Here is a 17,094-nt window from a genome sequence, read left to right on the forward strand (position 1 = left end):
TTGTTCGCACAAAAAGAATCAGACCCACTGTTGTCAAAAGTTAAATAAATTTATTGGTTATCAATCTTGGCGTATTTGTCAATGCCTGTGATAGACAATAGGAATTAGGATAGTTCTAAAAAAAGCGAACTTTCCTTAAAAGCAGATACGTATTATATAACAAAAGAAAATGAGGCAAAGTAATTAGAGAATTGGGAAGTATATTGAAAATGCAATTTCTTCCAAGCTCGTGAATTGGATTCTGAAAGCCACCCATTAGAGAGGATCGTGTGTTATTCGCATAATCAATCACCGGGCATTAAACGATGAAACTCGATCTTATTTGCCTGCGAAGCTAGGTGGACGTCCATAGAATGAAAGCTGGATGCTGCGTAAATAAAAACCGAGTGCATATGCATAAAATACACGGAACATGTGGATTTAATCGGAGTATCGTATTTTCCCCAACGCTCATTAATCACGTCCAGTGAAAATTCTAATTAAGCTCTCATTCGTCGGTGAATTATAGCCATCAGATTCTATTTATGAGTCTGTTAATATTAAAGATTGTTCGGATGCCAAATTGGTGCGTGACGCATCAAACATGAATCAAGAATGAACAATGTGACGTCATTGAGAGCTAATTATAGTGTTGATGCTTGTAAATTGTGAGTAGCAAACGTAATAATATCTCTTTTTAATTTATTTCGCCTTTATTCGCATATATTCTGTCTTTTTTCAATGAGACGTGTTGAAGAATAAAGAACTTAGAGAGTGTCGATTTTATTTTTTTAATAATTCGCTTTCTGTTATTGAAAAAATCCTGCTGCGTCGATGACAGATAAATTGAGTTCCGTTAACGCAGGAACCTATGAGATCGGGTCAAGATACAACGAAAACGACGAGTGGTTTTCATCTTATCGACTGACGAAAAGTCTCCTTCCTTCCCTCCCTAACGCGCTTCAGCACAAACTCTGACATTGATTCAAGGAGCAATTCCAGGCTCATTTTACTTTTAACAACTGGGCTATTTAATATACAAATTTCTTTTATTTTAACCTTGATATTTTTTACTTCTTTATAAGAAGATTACACTGATCAAGAATTATATGAAACAGACAACTATATTCAAACTTTTAGCAGTCAGCTGATACAAATTATCTTTTTGAAAATTCAATGATTTTACTGACATATCATCTCTGAGTAATAATCTTATTCAACTTAATAAATTATATTTTTGAATAGATTATTATCTATCTATTCTATAAGAAACAGTACAAGTCTTGTCATTCGGCTTTAAAGATCATTAATGCTAGGCGATTCGGCAGTTACAAACGGCCGAAAATAGTATCGATAAACTAGCCAATCCACAAACTACCGGAACCATTAAAAGAACAGATATTCCGCTGCTGTCATCTTGCTGAGGTACAGGCTATCAACCCGCCTAACAAGCAATATAACGCATGATTGCTAGGCTTCGCAAGCTTTGTATGAAGAGAGTTTCTGTAGTAGGAAAATGATAAATTAATCTCTATCGATGTTCTAATCAATAATCAAATTCATCTCAAAGATCCTCTTCATTATAGAAATTTATTAGAAAAAAAGTAGAAGGTTTACAAGATTATTTGTGCTGATATTCAAAGAATAATTCTTGAGATAAAAACACAATTTTTTTATAAATTGTAGGATTTATTTATCTTTAATCGTACCTACAAGTTTTTTATTCTGGTAAAAGGTCAGATGTAAATAAGAACTAATGAAAATAAGAGAGATTTAGTAGTCGTAGAAAAGATTCATTAAGCAATTTGTCAACTTGAGCGAGAGAGGTTGAAAGGGGTTGCGAGAAAACGCTGAGGCAAACGCGAGGAAAGGTAAACGCGAAGAGAGGATGAAAGGAGAAGAAGTAAATGAGCGAGAGAGCGGTGGCGGCAACGCGTATACTAAGCGCACTAATATTACATCTCTGGACTGACAGACGTGCGGACTTTAAAACCCAAGACTAACAAACAGTTAGCAGTCATCCGGTCTTCTTGTTTTTATATTCTTGTGCCCGCCCATAGAGCGCACGCACCCTTTCCTCTTCCCCTCTACGTATCCACCGATCTTCGTTACTTTACGTGTCGTCGTCGAATGCCAGTTAGTTAAACGAATTTCCTGTGCTCGTGTCTTCGAGGAAACCGAGTTCTATATTCTGCGCTCTTTCGCTTCCCCTTTCTGCGGGAGGAAATATTGAGATACGGGCCACTGCACGAATTACAAATGTTTGATAAATTGAAGAGGAATGTAATCAATCTAGACTCAATAAATTAAAACTGAACTCGTAATACGTAAAAATCAATAGGAAGAGCTTTCTTTACATCTCTATCTTTCCTCCTCTACTATTAAAGTAAGGATAGCTGCGTTTGAAAGCTTGTGGATGGTAAACGAATTTACACTTTAATGAAGAGATAAAAATCTCGTTTAGATCCGGAATCTGAAGCAGCGGGGCTTCACGTTTACTGTTTATACATAGAACGGGTTCGCGGTTTCACCCCGCGGAAAGAGACGCGATTTTATTTACGATCGAATCGATAGTGGACACACTTACATTTTTTTACGCGAGAAGAAAATACTATGATAGAAAATAACTCGTAAGAAATTGGTAGAGCGCGATATAAGGCTAGATAACTATGGAAGGGGTGGCTGATCTCGCCCGAGGGTAACTTGAAATAAGGTATAATTTTCCGCGCCAATTAAGGTCTTTAAGAATTGCGACCAATTGAGCGGGAGGGTCAGGGCTTAGCTCTAGGGGAGAGATGTACCGGCGAACCCCTATAATTTATTATTGATTAGATCGAATCGAGAAAAAGAGACGCACCGCTACCGTCTTCCGCGATCGTCTTCGAGACGGCACGTCCTTCGCCTCCTTTTTTCTCCCCGGTACTCTCTTTGTGGTTAATGGCTAATAGGGAAATGGCGAACGTCGTTTTTCCGGTTCGATTACCCGCCACCTGCTAATTGTCAATCCGTCAGGATCGATCGGTCCCATATAAGAAATTGAGACGCATCTTTAAGAATCAAGATTTTTTTTATACTGTTTTTGAAGTCTTTTCGGTAAACACTGTTTTTATTGTAAATTAAAATGTGCAATATCGTACTCGAGTGTGATTGATCTTTCTCAAAAGTTCGATCAAAATGATAGGTACAGGAGACAGTATATTCTTCAAGCATAGTTTTTCAGAATTGAAACAGGAAAGACAAAGAAATTTCATGGAAGGAACATGGAATTATCTGACTCGTCGATATCTGGAACCGTGCGAGGCCCATCATCGGACGAAGTGAGGCGTGATCCACGCTCCTGTGGTTCACACTTAATTAAACCAGCATAGGAACTCTCGGCTGACAGCACGTGGCGGACAATGCTGCAAGTCTTTAGCGGCCGATTGTTATGTAAAGCACACCCTGTGCATGCACCGTGCGCGGCTCCTCTCCGATACGAGGCCGAGAAGCCTCTGTCTCCCGCCACGGTCCAAAGATCTTTATGAAAGCAATTGCGCAGATTTCTCACCTGTGAAATAGCGATGTCAAGCGACAGCAGCCGGTCTGAAAACTGGAAGGAATAAGTGATTCGACTTGTTTAAGCGTTAACAACAACGGACAAGGGAATCTTATGTACAAAATAATTGGAATTTAATTTAAGCTTCTCACTAATCAATGAAATATTTTAATAAAATTACATCAATTTTAATACTTTTCAGTAAGTAATAAATTATTTTAGTTGATACACAACTTCTTCCACATTCCAATCTGAGTCAAACGACACTTACTCTTATTTCGAATAAAAACTACCACTACTTTTAATTTTCATTCTCAAGCTTTTTGAACTTCGTGCATGTGGTAATTCATTCAACTAAACGACATCTAACAAGTAAAAATTTCTCCGAACCGGAGAGGGAATACTCGGATAAAGTAGCGTTACTTTCCTCGGTATCTGAAAGAGTTTCACTTCCGTCGCTACGACGCGACCGTGAAAAAAGCGGATGATCCCACTCCACTCATCGTCTCCAGTGTCTTTCTTCCTCTCTTTCCGTCTCTTTCTTTCTCTGAATCTCTTAGAACCCGTGGATTGGTTCCTATGTGAAAAGCTAGTAGCTGCTAGAGCCGTCGATTGGTCGTAGGGCGAGGCTTGCGTCGAGACGGAAGCGTCGTCGGGCGTCCTGCGTCCAACGTGCACCTACTTTTAAAGCTCCACCTACGCCACAGTTCGCGAAACTCGAATTTCGGCTGACCACCAACTCGTTCAGACTCGAGAAAAGTAGTCATCGCGGACCTGAAAGGTTTCAAGTGATGAGGCTGTGCACGAAACCGCGAGAGTGAAAAACATTGAAGTGCAATAAAAACGAAGAAACAGCAAAGTGTAAAACAATAGTAAATCTTATTTCTGTAATTGAACAATGGGCTTACGGAAGAGATATCGTAATGACAAAAGAATAAAACGTAAGTACGAGATATGAAAACAATTGGGAACGATAATCCTGATATTTTAATCTCTTAATCTTTGTCAGAAGAATTCAATACGTATAGATATACAGTCATTAATTAGTCTTATTGAATCAGATTGAAGGTTGAAAGAGAAGTGTCGTTTTCACTTCTGTAGAACTGATTGCGATTTTACTTTAGGAATGATGGATTAAGCTTCGCGTATTCTTGTTTGCACTGTCAATCGGCAAAGGGTTAAAGTAGTCGATGGTGGAGGAAGAATGATCCCTAAGTCGCGATCAGGCGAGAGTGGAGGAATATTTATCTGGTGGGGGTGACTGTTCGGATAGAAGGGGAAGATGGCTCGCGCGTGGGGTGCATGGAAGGGAAGAAGGAAGACAGAGGAGGCGGCGAAGTGGCCGCGGAACTAATTCGAAAAATAAGTTTCCGCAAGCGACAAGCACACTTGTCCGAAGCACGCTCACCGCGGAAGCGCTCGCATTCTATCTTCTCTCTCTCTCTCTCTCTCTCTCTCTCTCTCTCCCCCTCTCTCTTATCTCTCTCTCTCTCTCTCACACACACACACATATACATTTTCTCCTCCTCCTTTGAGTGGTCGTGCGAGTGACAATTAATAAACGCTCCTCCTTCTCCACCTCCTGCGGGAGACAACGCGTCGGCCAGTAGAACCGTCACCACCAACGAACGTGGATCAGACCGTGCGAAAACCTTTTCCAAGGGATCGAGGAACCCTTTTGGAAGATACGAGATACAAGGAGATCGATCGACCACGAGGTTGGAAGAACGTAGTGAACGATGTTAGAAGAATGCTGTCATCTATGAGTTGGAAAATGTGGGACGATTGACAATCGGACGATGGAAGAAATGACATCGTACAATTTGTGAAAATTGAAAGAAGACATAACTGTGCCGAAAAGACTGAGATTTTTTTGTGAAGAACTAGACAACCTGTGAAAATTTAAAACTATAACTATTGAGAAAAGAACAGCAATGTCTGACATCGTGGAGGATGACAAACGAAGCGAAGCCTCGCCAAAACCAATTAATTCTCAATTAACTCCGTTCAGTATAGCAGACATTCTAAGTAGACGAAATTCCTGCTCGGAGCGACGATTTTCAGAGTCAGAGGTTGTCCACAGTGCACCGGCTTTTGCGAAAAAATTCCAACGTGATTACGAGTGTTCGGAAATCGATCAGGGAAAGAATCGTTTAGACGATCGTGATCAAATGGCTAGATTCTCGAGGCTACCTTCGCCGGAGCTGAGCATGGCCCGCGAACTGGACATTCTTACAAGGAATCTGGTCCACGCGAACATTTCCAACTTCGGGACTATCTCGCACCTAGGCCAGAACACGTTCAAGCACTTCGAAAGCCTAGGAAACATGAGTGCTTATCAACCAGTGAAAGAATCGAGGGAATCTTCGCAGAGACAGCAGGACGAAGCATTGGACATGAGCAAGAACAAGTACCTAGGTGAGTTGACATTATCAACTTGATAAGCACGACGTTCTATTATAATATAATTTTGGTCTACAAGGATGATATAATTAAATTATATGAATCTCACGAGCAACAATATTTTGTGGGCTTGACTTAATTTTTTATTAAAAGAGATTGACTTCCTGTTTGATCAAACGGTCGATTGATAAGAATTATTCGATTTGAATTTGCTCCAGCGAAAGCTAACTAGACTTAGAATTACGAGGCTATCGAAGCCGATAACCAGATAATAAGTAAATCTAAATGAACGGAAAGAGCAAGGAAGTCCCACTTATGAGTGGAAATCTCTAGGCCGCTTCCCTTCTGGGCGATCGTGTGTCTGCCACGAGGATGCCGGCTTAAGAGATCATTTAGTTAGGCCTCTGTTACGGGTACATCCTTGTATCCAACAGGCGAGCTTTTCAAGGGTTTTTTAAGTTAACCCGAGCGTAGATAACGTGATCGAATGTAATTTTAGTAGCATAAGTGGTGCTCGACCACGCGGCAGACGTCACAAGTGGCCGGCCACTCTTCCCGACCGCTTCTTCTTACACTTGTTCGAATCCCCGGCCACACCATCGCTCTCTGTCTTGGATCCACCGCGATCCACCGCAGAAAAACAAATTTAGATCAAGGTTACTCCTTGGATCATCGATTCCAAAGAAATCGGTTTTTCTCGCTTCGCGTTAATCCTTGGAGGTTTAAACGGTCAGCTCAACCAAGAGGATGATTCAGAGATCGTTTTGAATAACGAGACGCATCTCCAAATAAGTGGCACTGCTCGCGGAATTAAACAAGGGACCGGTGATTAAGTAATTTCATGGTGCCACGAGTAGTTGTTTCGTTTCGCGACGATTCCACGCATTTTCACCACTTCGAGGGTGAAGTGGAACGGGCACGAGCTGGCACCGTTTCAAGGCTCACTCACCAAATTACAAATTCCCCCTTTTTCCGGCCGCCTCCCCGTTTTTCGGCATCACCTTGATGCGATAATGAACTGGATATTCAAGGCAGGAACGAGCAATTATAACGCTAATACGTCAACAATACATGCGCGGATCATTATAATAATTTAGTATTCAAGCAGTAGTCCATGTTAAAAATTTTTAAGGACGACTCAATTTTACTTTTGCAATAGTCTTTATTTTAGAATAAAATACAAGGTTACGTTTCAGTATGAGAACGAGCGACTGAATGAATGCCGCAATTCCATGCCGTGTATTCCGCGCGTTTTTCCACAAATGATTCGGCAGATCTTACAAATTGTGGATATTTTTCCCGACGGTCTATTTATATTTCAAATGATATAATTAAATTATATGAATCTCACGAGCAACAATATTTAGTGGGCTTGACTTAATTTTTTATTAAAAGAGATTGACTTCCTGTTTGATCAAACGGTCGATTGATAAGAATTATTCGATTTGAATTTGCTCCAGCGAAAGCTAACTAGACTTAGAATTACGAGGCTATCGAAGCCGATAACCAGATAATAAGTAAATCTAAATGAACGGAAAGAGCAAGGAAGTCCCACTTATGAGTGGAAATCTCTAGGCCGCTTCCCTTCTGGGCGATCGTGTGTCTGCCACGAGGATGCCGGCTTAAGAGATCATTTAGTTAGGCCTCTGTTACGGGTACATCCTTGTATCCAACAGGCGAGCTTTTCAAGGGTTTTTTAAGTTAACCCGAGCGTAGATAACGTGATCGAATGTAATTTTAGTAGCATAAGTGGTGCTCGACCACGCGGCAGACGTCACAAGTGGCCGGCCACTCTTCCCGACCGCTTCTTCTTACACTTGTTCGAATCCCCGGCCACACCATCGCTCTCTGTCTTGGATCCACCGCGATCCACCGCAGAAAAACAAATTTAGATCAAGGTTACTCCTTGGATCATCGATTCCAAAGAAATCGGTTTTTCTCGCTTCGCGTTAATCCTTGGAGGTTTAAACGGTCAGCTCAACCAAGAGGATGATTCAGAGATCGTTTTGAATAACGAGACGCATCTCCAAATAAGTGGCACTGCTCGCGGAATTAAACAAGGGACCGGTGATTAAGTAATTTCATGGTGCCACGAGTAGTTGTTTCGTTTCGCGACGATTCCACGCATTTTCACCACTTCGAGGGTGAAGTGGAACGGGCACGAGCTGGCACCGTTTCAAGGCTCACTCACCAAATTACAAATTCCCCCTTTTTCCGGCCGCCTCCCCGTTTTTCGGCATCACCTTGATGCGATAATGAACTGGATATTCAAGGCAGGAACGAGCAATTATAACGCTAATACGTCAACAATACATGCGCGGATCATTATAATAATTTAGTATTCAAGCAGTAGTCCATGTTAAAAATTTTTAAGGACGACTCAATTTTACTTTTGCAATAGTCTTTATTTTAGAATAAAATACAAGGTTACGTTTCAGTATGAGAACGAGCGACTGAATGAATGCCGCAATTCCATGCCGTGTATTCCGCGCGTTTTTCCACAAATGATTCGGCAGATCTTACAAATTGTGGATGTTTTTCCCGACGGTCTATTTATATTTCAACGGTCTATTTATTAATATTTAATAAGAAAATAAGTACACGATTTTATCATGGCATAAAAAGAATTGCTAGTAAACTATTAGACTCATGTCACGGTGAGTTTGCCATTTACGTACGAGTTTACTTAAAAAAAATTAAGTGAAACACTCGAACGTCTGTGGCTCTCCCGCACGCGAAAGGGGATAATGTTTCGTTTGATCAGAGTCTCGTCCATATAATAAATTTATTTGAAAAACGACGAGCGTGCAAGGTGGACGGATCGAGACGAAGGGTCATCTTCTGCACACTCTGGATGTAATCGGAGTGAGAGCAAACGGCACTTGCTGCTCTCGCGAACACTCTCTTCTCTGGATGTAGGACGCGGGTGGACGTAGATCTGTTTGACGAGCGTCAGAGACAGAGAGGAGGGACGCATTAGCCATCGGTTTCGAGATGGCATAGAGTTGACGTCGAAAGTGATCAAATATAGATCTCTCTAAATGCTTCGAGGTCTCCCCGTCATCGGCCACCGTCGATAAACATTGACGCAGAACGTACGGCCACGTACGAAATAATTATGATGTCACGCGTGTTTTTCGCCGACAATCCAAAGAGTTCGTTCCCTTATTTTTAAGCCCCGGTTGGTTTTGTTCTTTTCAAATTTCATCGTTTTCATCTCCGAGAGGAATGTTGCTCGAATAAATGTTGTCCACGCGTGTTATTTATTCTTGATATTATTCAATTTTTGTATTATATTTTGCGTATTGTACTCGTGCTTGTTCTTTGACATTAAGATATATTCAGAATTTAAATGCAAAGGGAAATGTGTTCATGAACAATATACATCAGCGAAATTCCAACTAAAAGCGATACCCCCGATTGGAAGCTGGGTGGAAACAAAGTGAGTGACGGGCGAAGGAATAATTTTCGTTTCGATGCGGTGGGGAACAGCGATTGCACTCTCCATCCAGTGCAACCGGTTAAACTTAGAGAGGAGAATTACCGTGGAACAGCAGCGTAAACATGTCGGAGTAGCGAGTGCACGTGTTAAATGTTTGAACGAGACATCAAAAGCGGGCGGAACTCTCTCCGATCGTTCGCCGCTTCTATGGCTGGCTGTCCGTCGATGGTTACTCCTCACTCGTTTCTTACCTCCGACTCTTCGTCTTCTGTACGCCACGGACCTCCCTGCACCCTCGCGTTTCTCTTCCGAAAGCGTTTGATTTATGGTCACGGCGTAGATCATCCTTTCCCGATTCACGCGTTTGTTTGCACGCGATCTCTCTGTAAAACTGTGCCAGTTTGTTGCAAAATAGGGAGATGGATCTGGTTTACCATCATTATTGTAAATATCTAGATTTCGATGATTTGTTGATACGTTTTGAGGTTTAGCTTCGAGTAAATCATCAAATCGTTTCAACTAGGTTTATATAATCATCGTCAAACGACGGTATGCTTGTCATTTTTCAGAGGATGCTGAAGAAGATATGTTCGAGGCGCAGAGTCACGGTCAAAATCTACAAAGCAGGAAAAAACGGAGCAGAGCCGCGTTCTCTCACGCTCAGGTTTTCGAACTGGAGAAAAGATTCGCCGCCCAAAAATACCTGTCAGGCCCAGAGCGAGCAGACCTAGCCAGAGGTTTGAAACTAACCGAGACGCAAGTGAAAATCTGGTTCCAGAACAGACGGTACGACTAGTGTACAGAATCTTTCTATTTTCACATTAAATCTTGCAGTTAATGTGAATTATGATTTTTTTATTAGAATGAATTTCATCCAATTACCAACCAGGGAGTCTACTGTTAAAGTATACTAATTTTCAACTTGTTTTTCAGATACAAGACCAAGAGGCGGCAGCAGCAGGAGCTAGGCGCGTTGGTGAATTCTGGAAACGCGAGGCGAGTGGCTGTACGGGTTTTGGTACATCCGGACGAGCATCTGAGGGGATTGCCGCTCCGCAGTTCCGGCCAAATCCCCGGGCAAATGTCCGCTGCCCCGCAGTTACATCCGGCGAACAAAGGGCTCGCCGCCGGTTTCCCATACTACTGTCTACCCTATCATCCACTGCTCTGCCCGCCCCTTCACTCCGCGCATATTCAGGTGCAAAACGCGATCGCGCCCGATCTCGATCCCAACCAGCTCGCGAAATTGAACAACGACAAGTAAAGTGTCCATTGAATTCGCGATTCATTTTGAAACGCGAGAATGGAAACGACGAAATCGATTCAGGAGGTTGGATAGAAAAGGAATCAAGGTTGCCGAATCTGTACTTAATGTCGGAAAATTTTTGGATCAAGTAATCGGTCGATTAAACTAGTCTGTTTCAAACTGCTTGGTTTCATCGATTTTTTATTTGACGAGGTAAAGGGGGAAGGAGATATTTTTAGATTAGTTACCGATTCGTGTAACGATCATTGCGTTTGTATAGATTTATTTTAGTTATTGTTAAACTAGTCTATCGCTCGTCGTTCTACCTAATTGAAAATCGTTGAAGTGTAACATTTCCATGCTTCGTTCTCTGTGAATGGATGCCAATTAAAATTAATCATAACCACACACCTACGTCCAAGTAATGATTAAAGAGAGCACGGTATTGGTTAACGTCGATTTAGAGTCCAAACAATCCGCTATTTTACCTAATATATCTAGGAAGTGAATCATCGTGTAAATTAGCATGTAAATAACTGTATAAAGTGCAATCTCAATGGAATTATACCCATGGATATTTATTTATTCTGAAGCCACATACACACACAGACAGACACAGACACACATATACACGCACCATAATAGATTGTCAAAGAGTACACGAACAATTTTCTTCATATTTAGCGAAATAGAGACACGCACACGTGCAATAAAATCGATCATACTGATTAATCATAGCGACACTATTACTACTGTAAACGCGCTCTGTATGTGATCGGACAGATCTATCCAAAATATACGTGGTTCATTATGAGAAAAAAAAAAAGAGAAAAAATGGAACAAGTGTTTCTTCTTGCCTACGACCCCCCTTGAAGAGTCACTCTCTCGAACGTCTACACGTCACGAGCTCGTAAAAAACGTGACATGCTCGACCCGAGACGTTCTTCCAAAGAAGTAGCTACTTTTTATCCGAACCGCCACTTGCGAACCCTTTTACGAGTCTCCACGCTTTAACTGCGTTTAATTGTTAGAAAAATAAAGATACATGTTACTTTAAAAGAATCTGAAAGCGACGTCTTGTCAATTTTTAATACCCATAAAGAAACGCGAAGGGTTCCATCGTAAATCTTTCACAAATATAAAGTAAAATCTTGCATTATATTTTCTAGAGCGTGCAGTAAATTTCCAATACTTCGAATAGGAATAGAGAGAAGATATCACATATACATAAATGAAGCACCACGTTAATAGTAATAAAATTGGCCTTTCGATTGGATTCATATAAGGTATGATATTATTCTTTCATAGAGTCAGTCGATACTGTCTAGTCTATCAATTTGCGTCGAGTGTCGATTGAACGATTGTCACGAAAAGTCGACTCGTTCGCAATCAAGTTCACAGATGGAAGGAGACTTTCTCATAAGGGTTTTAATAGCTCTGCGCGTCTGGGTGGGCCCGACAGACATCAGATATGTTTATTCAGACGCGGAGACGAGCAGACTTTAACCGACACGACTGTGGAAAAAAGGCTAGATCTGACACTCATCTGTTGTAAACAAAGGAGTTACATTATCCTACTCGAAAAGGGTCCCTACGCTTTCTGAACTCCTACGGATCTGTGTAAAAAGGAACCAGCCGCACAAAGGAATGCCGCTGATCGACAGGTCTGTACATCCTCGTTGTTCCGTGTACGAAATTTTTGTTCCAAACGTCTCTACAATACCCCACGTACATAAATCGCTATAATTTTTCGGGAATTAAAATGTAACGTTAGAAATAGTAAATGAATTGGAAAGAGTATAGTATTACACGCGGTGCCGTTGGGTTGTTTCAAAGGAACGATGGCTATGACCAGAGCAAATAAGTCGTAAAAAACGGTTCGAGAAAAGAATGATAGCGGGTAGTCTGTGCTATTAAATCGTTTAGCCGCGAGACCATCAATGACACAAAGTTGACTCGCGAGGAACGGGGATACGATTCGGGAAGGATGGATTTTATAGTCGTTTCTGCAGTCCATTACTGCCTAACGTTTATATCGTCTTCTAAACATTCGAAAGCCATAATGCTCTCGCGTTAAACGAAGCCTTGTGCTGACACGCGAGTCGTAACTAGCGGCCCGGACTAGACTCAGGGATTACTTGCGGTTTCCATTAAGAAATTAACGCGGCCCATTGTGCCCTCGTGCCGAATATGTAATCACAACCTTCGAGACTCGATCCAAATCGAGTGACCTATTTTTAACTTATACGTTCCTCGCCATTTCATCCAGGGAAACGAGAGTATGTTTCCCAATCGTACGTTCCATGTGACGTTGGAATTTGGCAAAATGTTATTGTCTTTAAAATGTTTGATAGACGAAAGAAAGATGAAAGGAACCTGAAAAATGTTCAAACAATGAACGAGTCTACTTTGCTGCTCGAAAACGTCGATGAAGGTACGTATACGATATAAACGTGTTATGTATACCGAATGCCACAGAGACTCGAAATAATGCGCAACATTCTGCGAAAGAAAAGCAAATATTCTTCCTACGAAGCACGTGCATTCTTACGTCGAGCCTTACCGCGAATTCGGAATGATCGTCGAAATTTGCGGATCGTGAGAAGTCGGAAATAGACAGAAGTTGCAAAATAAAATCGTTGTTCGAGAAATCATTCACAATATTTTCATCTGTCTCGGATTTTTCGCAATTCAGTTGTAACGATTGATATAAATTCTGCTCTTTCCTTTTGTGGCATTTGAAATGTTTTTCTACCGAAGACAGGGGGTGGAGCACTTGTCCTAGGAATTTCCTGGATCGCACGGTGCGAGACAAGGAAAGAGAAAATGAGGAGATACCGGAGTTCGAAACACGGTAGTAGGAGAGTACATTGGTTCAACGACACACCGATAACGGATTTCTCGCTGCCGAAACAAGAAAGGGACGATTCGACGCTCAATCAACCGACGAAAGCTAATTTTCATTAGCTGTTAATAGCGCTGAACGGTCTTCCGGCTGTCCGACCGGAGCTGTGCACCACGCGCCCTCTTTTCTCACCCCTTTCAACCCCTTCCCCCTACCGTTACGATTTGTTCGCACGTTTTCGCGAATGAAGTAGACGAGCCTCTCCGTTAGGCGAAGTTAATTCGACAAGGCGCAAAAACCGTATTAAAAATAACCCTTATAGCTAACAGAACAAATGGATTAGTCTCACTCTGTACATGAAACTGTGTCGAATATTAGCGAAGATCGAAAGGAGTAATCTTTTTTTATACATATATTATAATTCGAAAGTCGTAAGACAATTTGCGAAGATATTCTATCGTAAAAAAAAAATTGTAACAGGAGGAGAATTTATTTGGCTAGGTGGCGACTATTATCAATTTCATACGAACCATTTCAGGTAGGGACAAAAAAATTTCCGATTTTTTACCCGACCGCCTCTTACAATAGAACTGCGAGATTTAAAAGTATAATCTGGTCGAGCAATCTCCGAGCAATACTTTTCATCCCTCGCTGAATATCTCGTCGAGAATACGTTACGTTAAAGGAATGACTAAAATTCGTAGGACAGAAAAGAATTGATAAATCAGTCAGTAGTCAATCATTAGTTTTCCACTAAGCCAGGCAGCTTAGAGTATGACAAAAAACTTGTTTTTATATCGTCAACCCGGTCTGGCCAGAAACGGGAAGTACGTAACTTGTGATCGCGTTCTCATTCGGAAAGGAATCGCAGTTCTCTTTAACCTCTTCAATAGTCCGTGTGACACTCGCCGGTTCCTGGGTTTCCTTGGCAACCATCCTGATTGAAACGCGTGTCAGAGAAGCCGAGAGTGAACGGACGGACGCGTAGAGAGATGAAAAAAGAAGAGGCGCGAGAGGCTGCGACCGAAGAAACGAGAAGAGAAGGGGCGACAGAAAATCTCAAACATCAAACTGGCAATTCGGTTCGCCTTATGAACATGCGAAGTGTTTCTCAATGAAAATCAGGCTTCGACCGATCCGTTCATTCGAGTGGAATATTTTCAAAAAAAAAACGAAAAGCAATTGTACATGTATTAAAATTCTAATAAACATATTTATCGCCCAAAATTTTGTGTAAAGTAATTAATGGAATAATTCCTTTCCTACTTGTCACCAACCGCAGAGGGAAAAAAAAAATAGTTTATCTTCAATAGAGAATTTCGAGGACTTGGTTGAAAGGGGAGAATTCGAGGTAACGAGACACGAGGTCTAAATTCGCGGTTGACACGCGAAAGAGAAAAACGAAGGGAGAGGAATAATCGGTAAAAGAGCGTACGGATCATCGAGCGAATTCTTCGGTCGACGAAGGAGAGTTCCCGTTGGAAAAGCTACGAAGGAAACCGTTTCCCTCGCGCTTTTCCGGCATTTCAAAGAAGCAATTTACCAATTTTTCGTGGCGAAGCGACGTCGAGGAAAATTGGTGGCACGACCGGCCAATCAACAGCGCTTCATGCAACCTCCGTTCCGCGGCTGCGAGAGTTTCACAGAAAATTCTTTCGCTCGACTTTCCCGAGTTCCTTCCCCACCGCGCTTCCCTTCCTCCGTTCCACCCTCCCGCACCCGCCTGACACAGCACCCTCGAAAGCGTCCACTTTGCTCGCAATTTCACAGAAATTAAGTGACTTCGAGGCAAAGATGTCAAGATAAGTCCCGTTAAAAACCGAATTGATTCAAACCACAGTTTGATCAACTCACGAGCAAAATGAATATACATAAATATTGAAAAAGCAAATAATTAATCGTGAATAGAAATATGTATACATGTATGTATATGTATATTCGATCGGTTCAACTTCTGTATGGTAAAGGCGTCATTGACTCTATCTCATCGTCACTATCTATTATTATCGATATTAGTACTATCAATCAATCACTCTCGAAAGCACCTGGGTAGTCTCGATCGACTGGCTACTTGTTAAATAAAAACGGTTCGCCAATAGGTCTGGGTTAGGTGGTCACCTATAAATAGGTCTCGAATTACTGGTCGCGAGGGCTCGCGTTAACCCAGGGGAGTCAGCCCGGTATTTTAGCAGACATTTTGGAAAAATAAACGACACGGCCGCGCGTAGGAAACAGATGACTGGAGCTGCGGATGCCAGCCTCGTCGCCGGAGTGACAGCCGCCGCTCATCCGATTGTTTTTCAGTTTACGTTAAACGTTTCGTTTTCCTCTCGATATACACGGTCGTTGAACGTATGTAGAAGCCACCGTGTACGTACGCGCGTAGACGCTCGCCCTTTTATTGCCGCTCACGCGGTTATATCGGGCCGAGTCCGTCTTCCAACCGGAATTATTTGATTTTATGAGAGAGATCTCGCTCGCACACGTCCGCGGAAGCTACGGCGAGAGCAAAAGAGAACGGATGGAAGACTCTAATGTTTTTGCTACCCCTTTTATAGCTTTGTTTGTCACTGCGACGAATCTAACGCCGGAAGCGACATACCACTGATAGCCGATTTAATTTCCCTTTGAAGAACCGATGTCTGCTTTTATCCTTCTGTTTAACGAGACCAAAAATTGTTACGTGATTCTATAAATTGTTCCAAATTAATGTTCGAAAAAGAAACGATTCTCTGAATTACTCAATTTTACAAATTTATATATAAATCACAATTTTTCATATTCGGAAGTGAATAATTTTTAATGAATGCAGAAGAAAGTGTTTTTTTAATCCACGATGGGGTGATCATTGTTTCAAAAAACAAGAAACCCGTTATTTCACGTGGGTAAAATTGACAGCAATACAAAATTTGTAGGTACACATCTCGACAGAGTGTTACTAAAGCGACCGCAGATACGATATCCGCTGACACTTCCAAGTAACTGTCAGTGGGATACGTAGGTTTCTGCAAACTACAGTCTGTCCTAGAAGTTACCAGCAGCAACAGTAGTTGCCGAGGCTACAGTTCCCAGGTAGTCGATAGATGACGAAACGACGCCTACGGCTATTCTACCCTCCTATTTTAGTACTAGAACGAATCGCAATGGCCCATAAATTTCAACTTTTTTTATTTTCGACGAAGACTTTTTCTTATTTTCGACGAGGCGAGTGTGAAGAATCCAATAATTACTCTTCCAACTTGCAATTAGGCCACCAGCTCTTTCTAATGGTTCAGAACTGATTCATTCTATAGACATCTTCCCGCAATCATCTCTAAACATAATAATCGTGCTTTTAAAAATATGGTTTTCTTTAAGACCTTTATGTAAAGTTCAATTACTTCAACAATAATGAAAATTTGCGAAAATACATTTATCCAAGAAATTTCAAACATTTTCTCATCTCCGAGTAAAGGAATACGGTAAAATGAAATTACAATATCTACTGATCGATCTTAGCTGAGGGGTCGATGAAAATTCCGAGAATCGATCTTGTCATCGTTCCCCATAAAAAAAAGAGAAGGAAGCTATACATACCCTTGGGCAATTACACTTCCATTCATAAGATGTCAGACATCCAAAAGAATGGTCGAATAAGATGTAAG

General features: G+C 41.5%; 1 protein-coding gene across 1 annotated transcript; it reads left to right on the forward strand.

Annotated features, from left to right (window-relative positions):
• The first annotated feature begins 4,269 nt into the window (after positions 1–4,269).
• Positions 4,270–11,514, forward strand: LOC108629815 (homeobox protein bagpipe). Its single transcript, XM_018032688.2, has 4 exons — positions 4,270–4,455; positions 5,125–5,932; positions 9,929–10,145; positions 10,293–11,514. The coding sequence occupies exons 2-4, from the start codon at positions 5,449–5,451 to the stop codon at positions 10,621–10,623; spliced, it is 1,032 nt and encodes a 343-aa protein (XP_017888177.1). The 5' UTR covers positions 4,270–4,455; positions 5,125–5,448; the 3' UTR covers positions 10,624–11,514.
• Positions 11,515–17,094: the final 5,580 nt, after the last annotated feature.

Source organism: Ceratina calcarata, unplaced genomic scaffold (assembly GCF_001652005.2).
Source record: "Ceratina calcarata isolate Rehan_Ccalc_2016 unplaced genomic scaffold, ASM165200v1 scaffold588.2, whole genome shotgun sequence".
Lineage (NCBI taxonomy): Eukaryota > Metazoa > Arthropoda > Insecta > Hymenoptera > Apidae > Ceratina > Ceratina calcarata.

Coding starts and splice junctions, on each gene's coding strand:
- LOC108629815 (XM_018032688.2), top strand. CDS start 5,449: ATGTCTGACATCGTGGAGGATGACAAACGAAGCGAAGCCTCGCCAAAA. Junction 5,933..9,928: donor GAGCAAGAACAAGTACCTAG/GTGAGTTGACAT, acceptor GTCATTTTTCAG/AGGATGCTGAAGAAGATATG. Junction 10,146..10,292: donor ATCTGGTTCCAGAACAGACG/GTACGACTAGTG, acceptor CTTGTTTTTCAG/ATACAAGACCAAGAGGCGGC.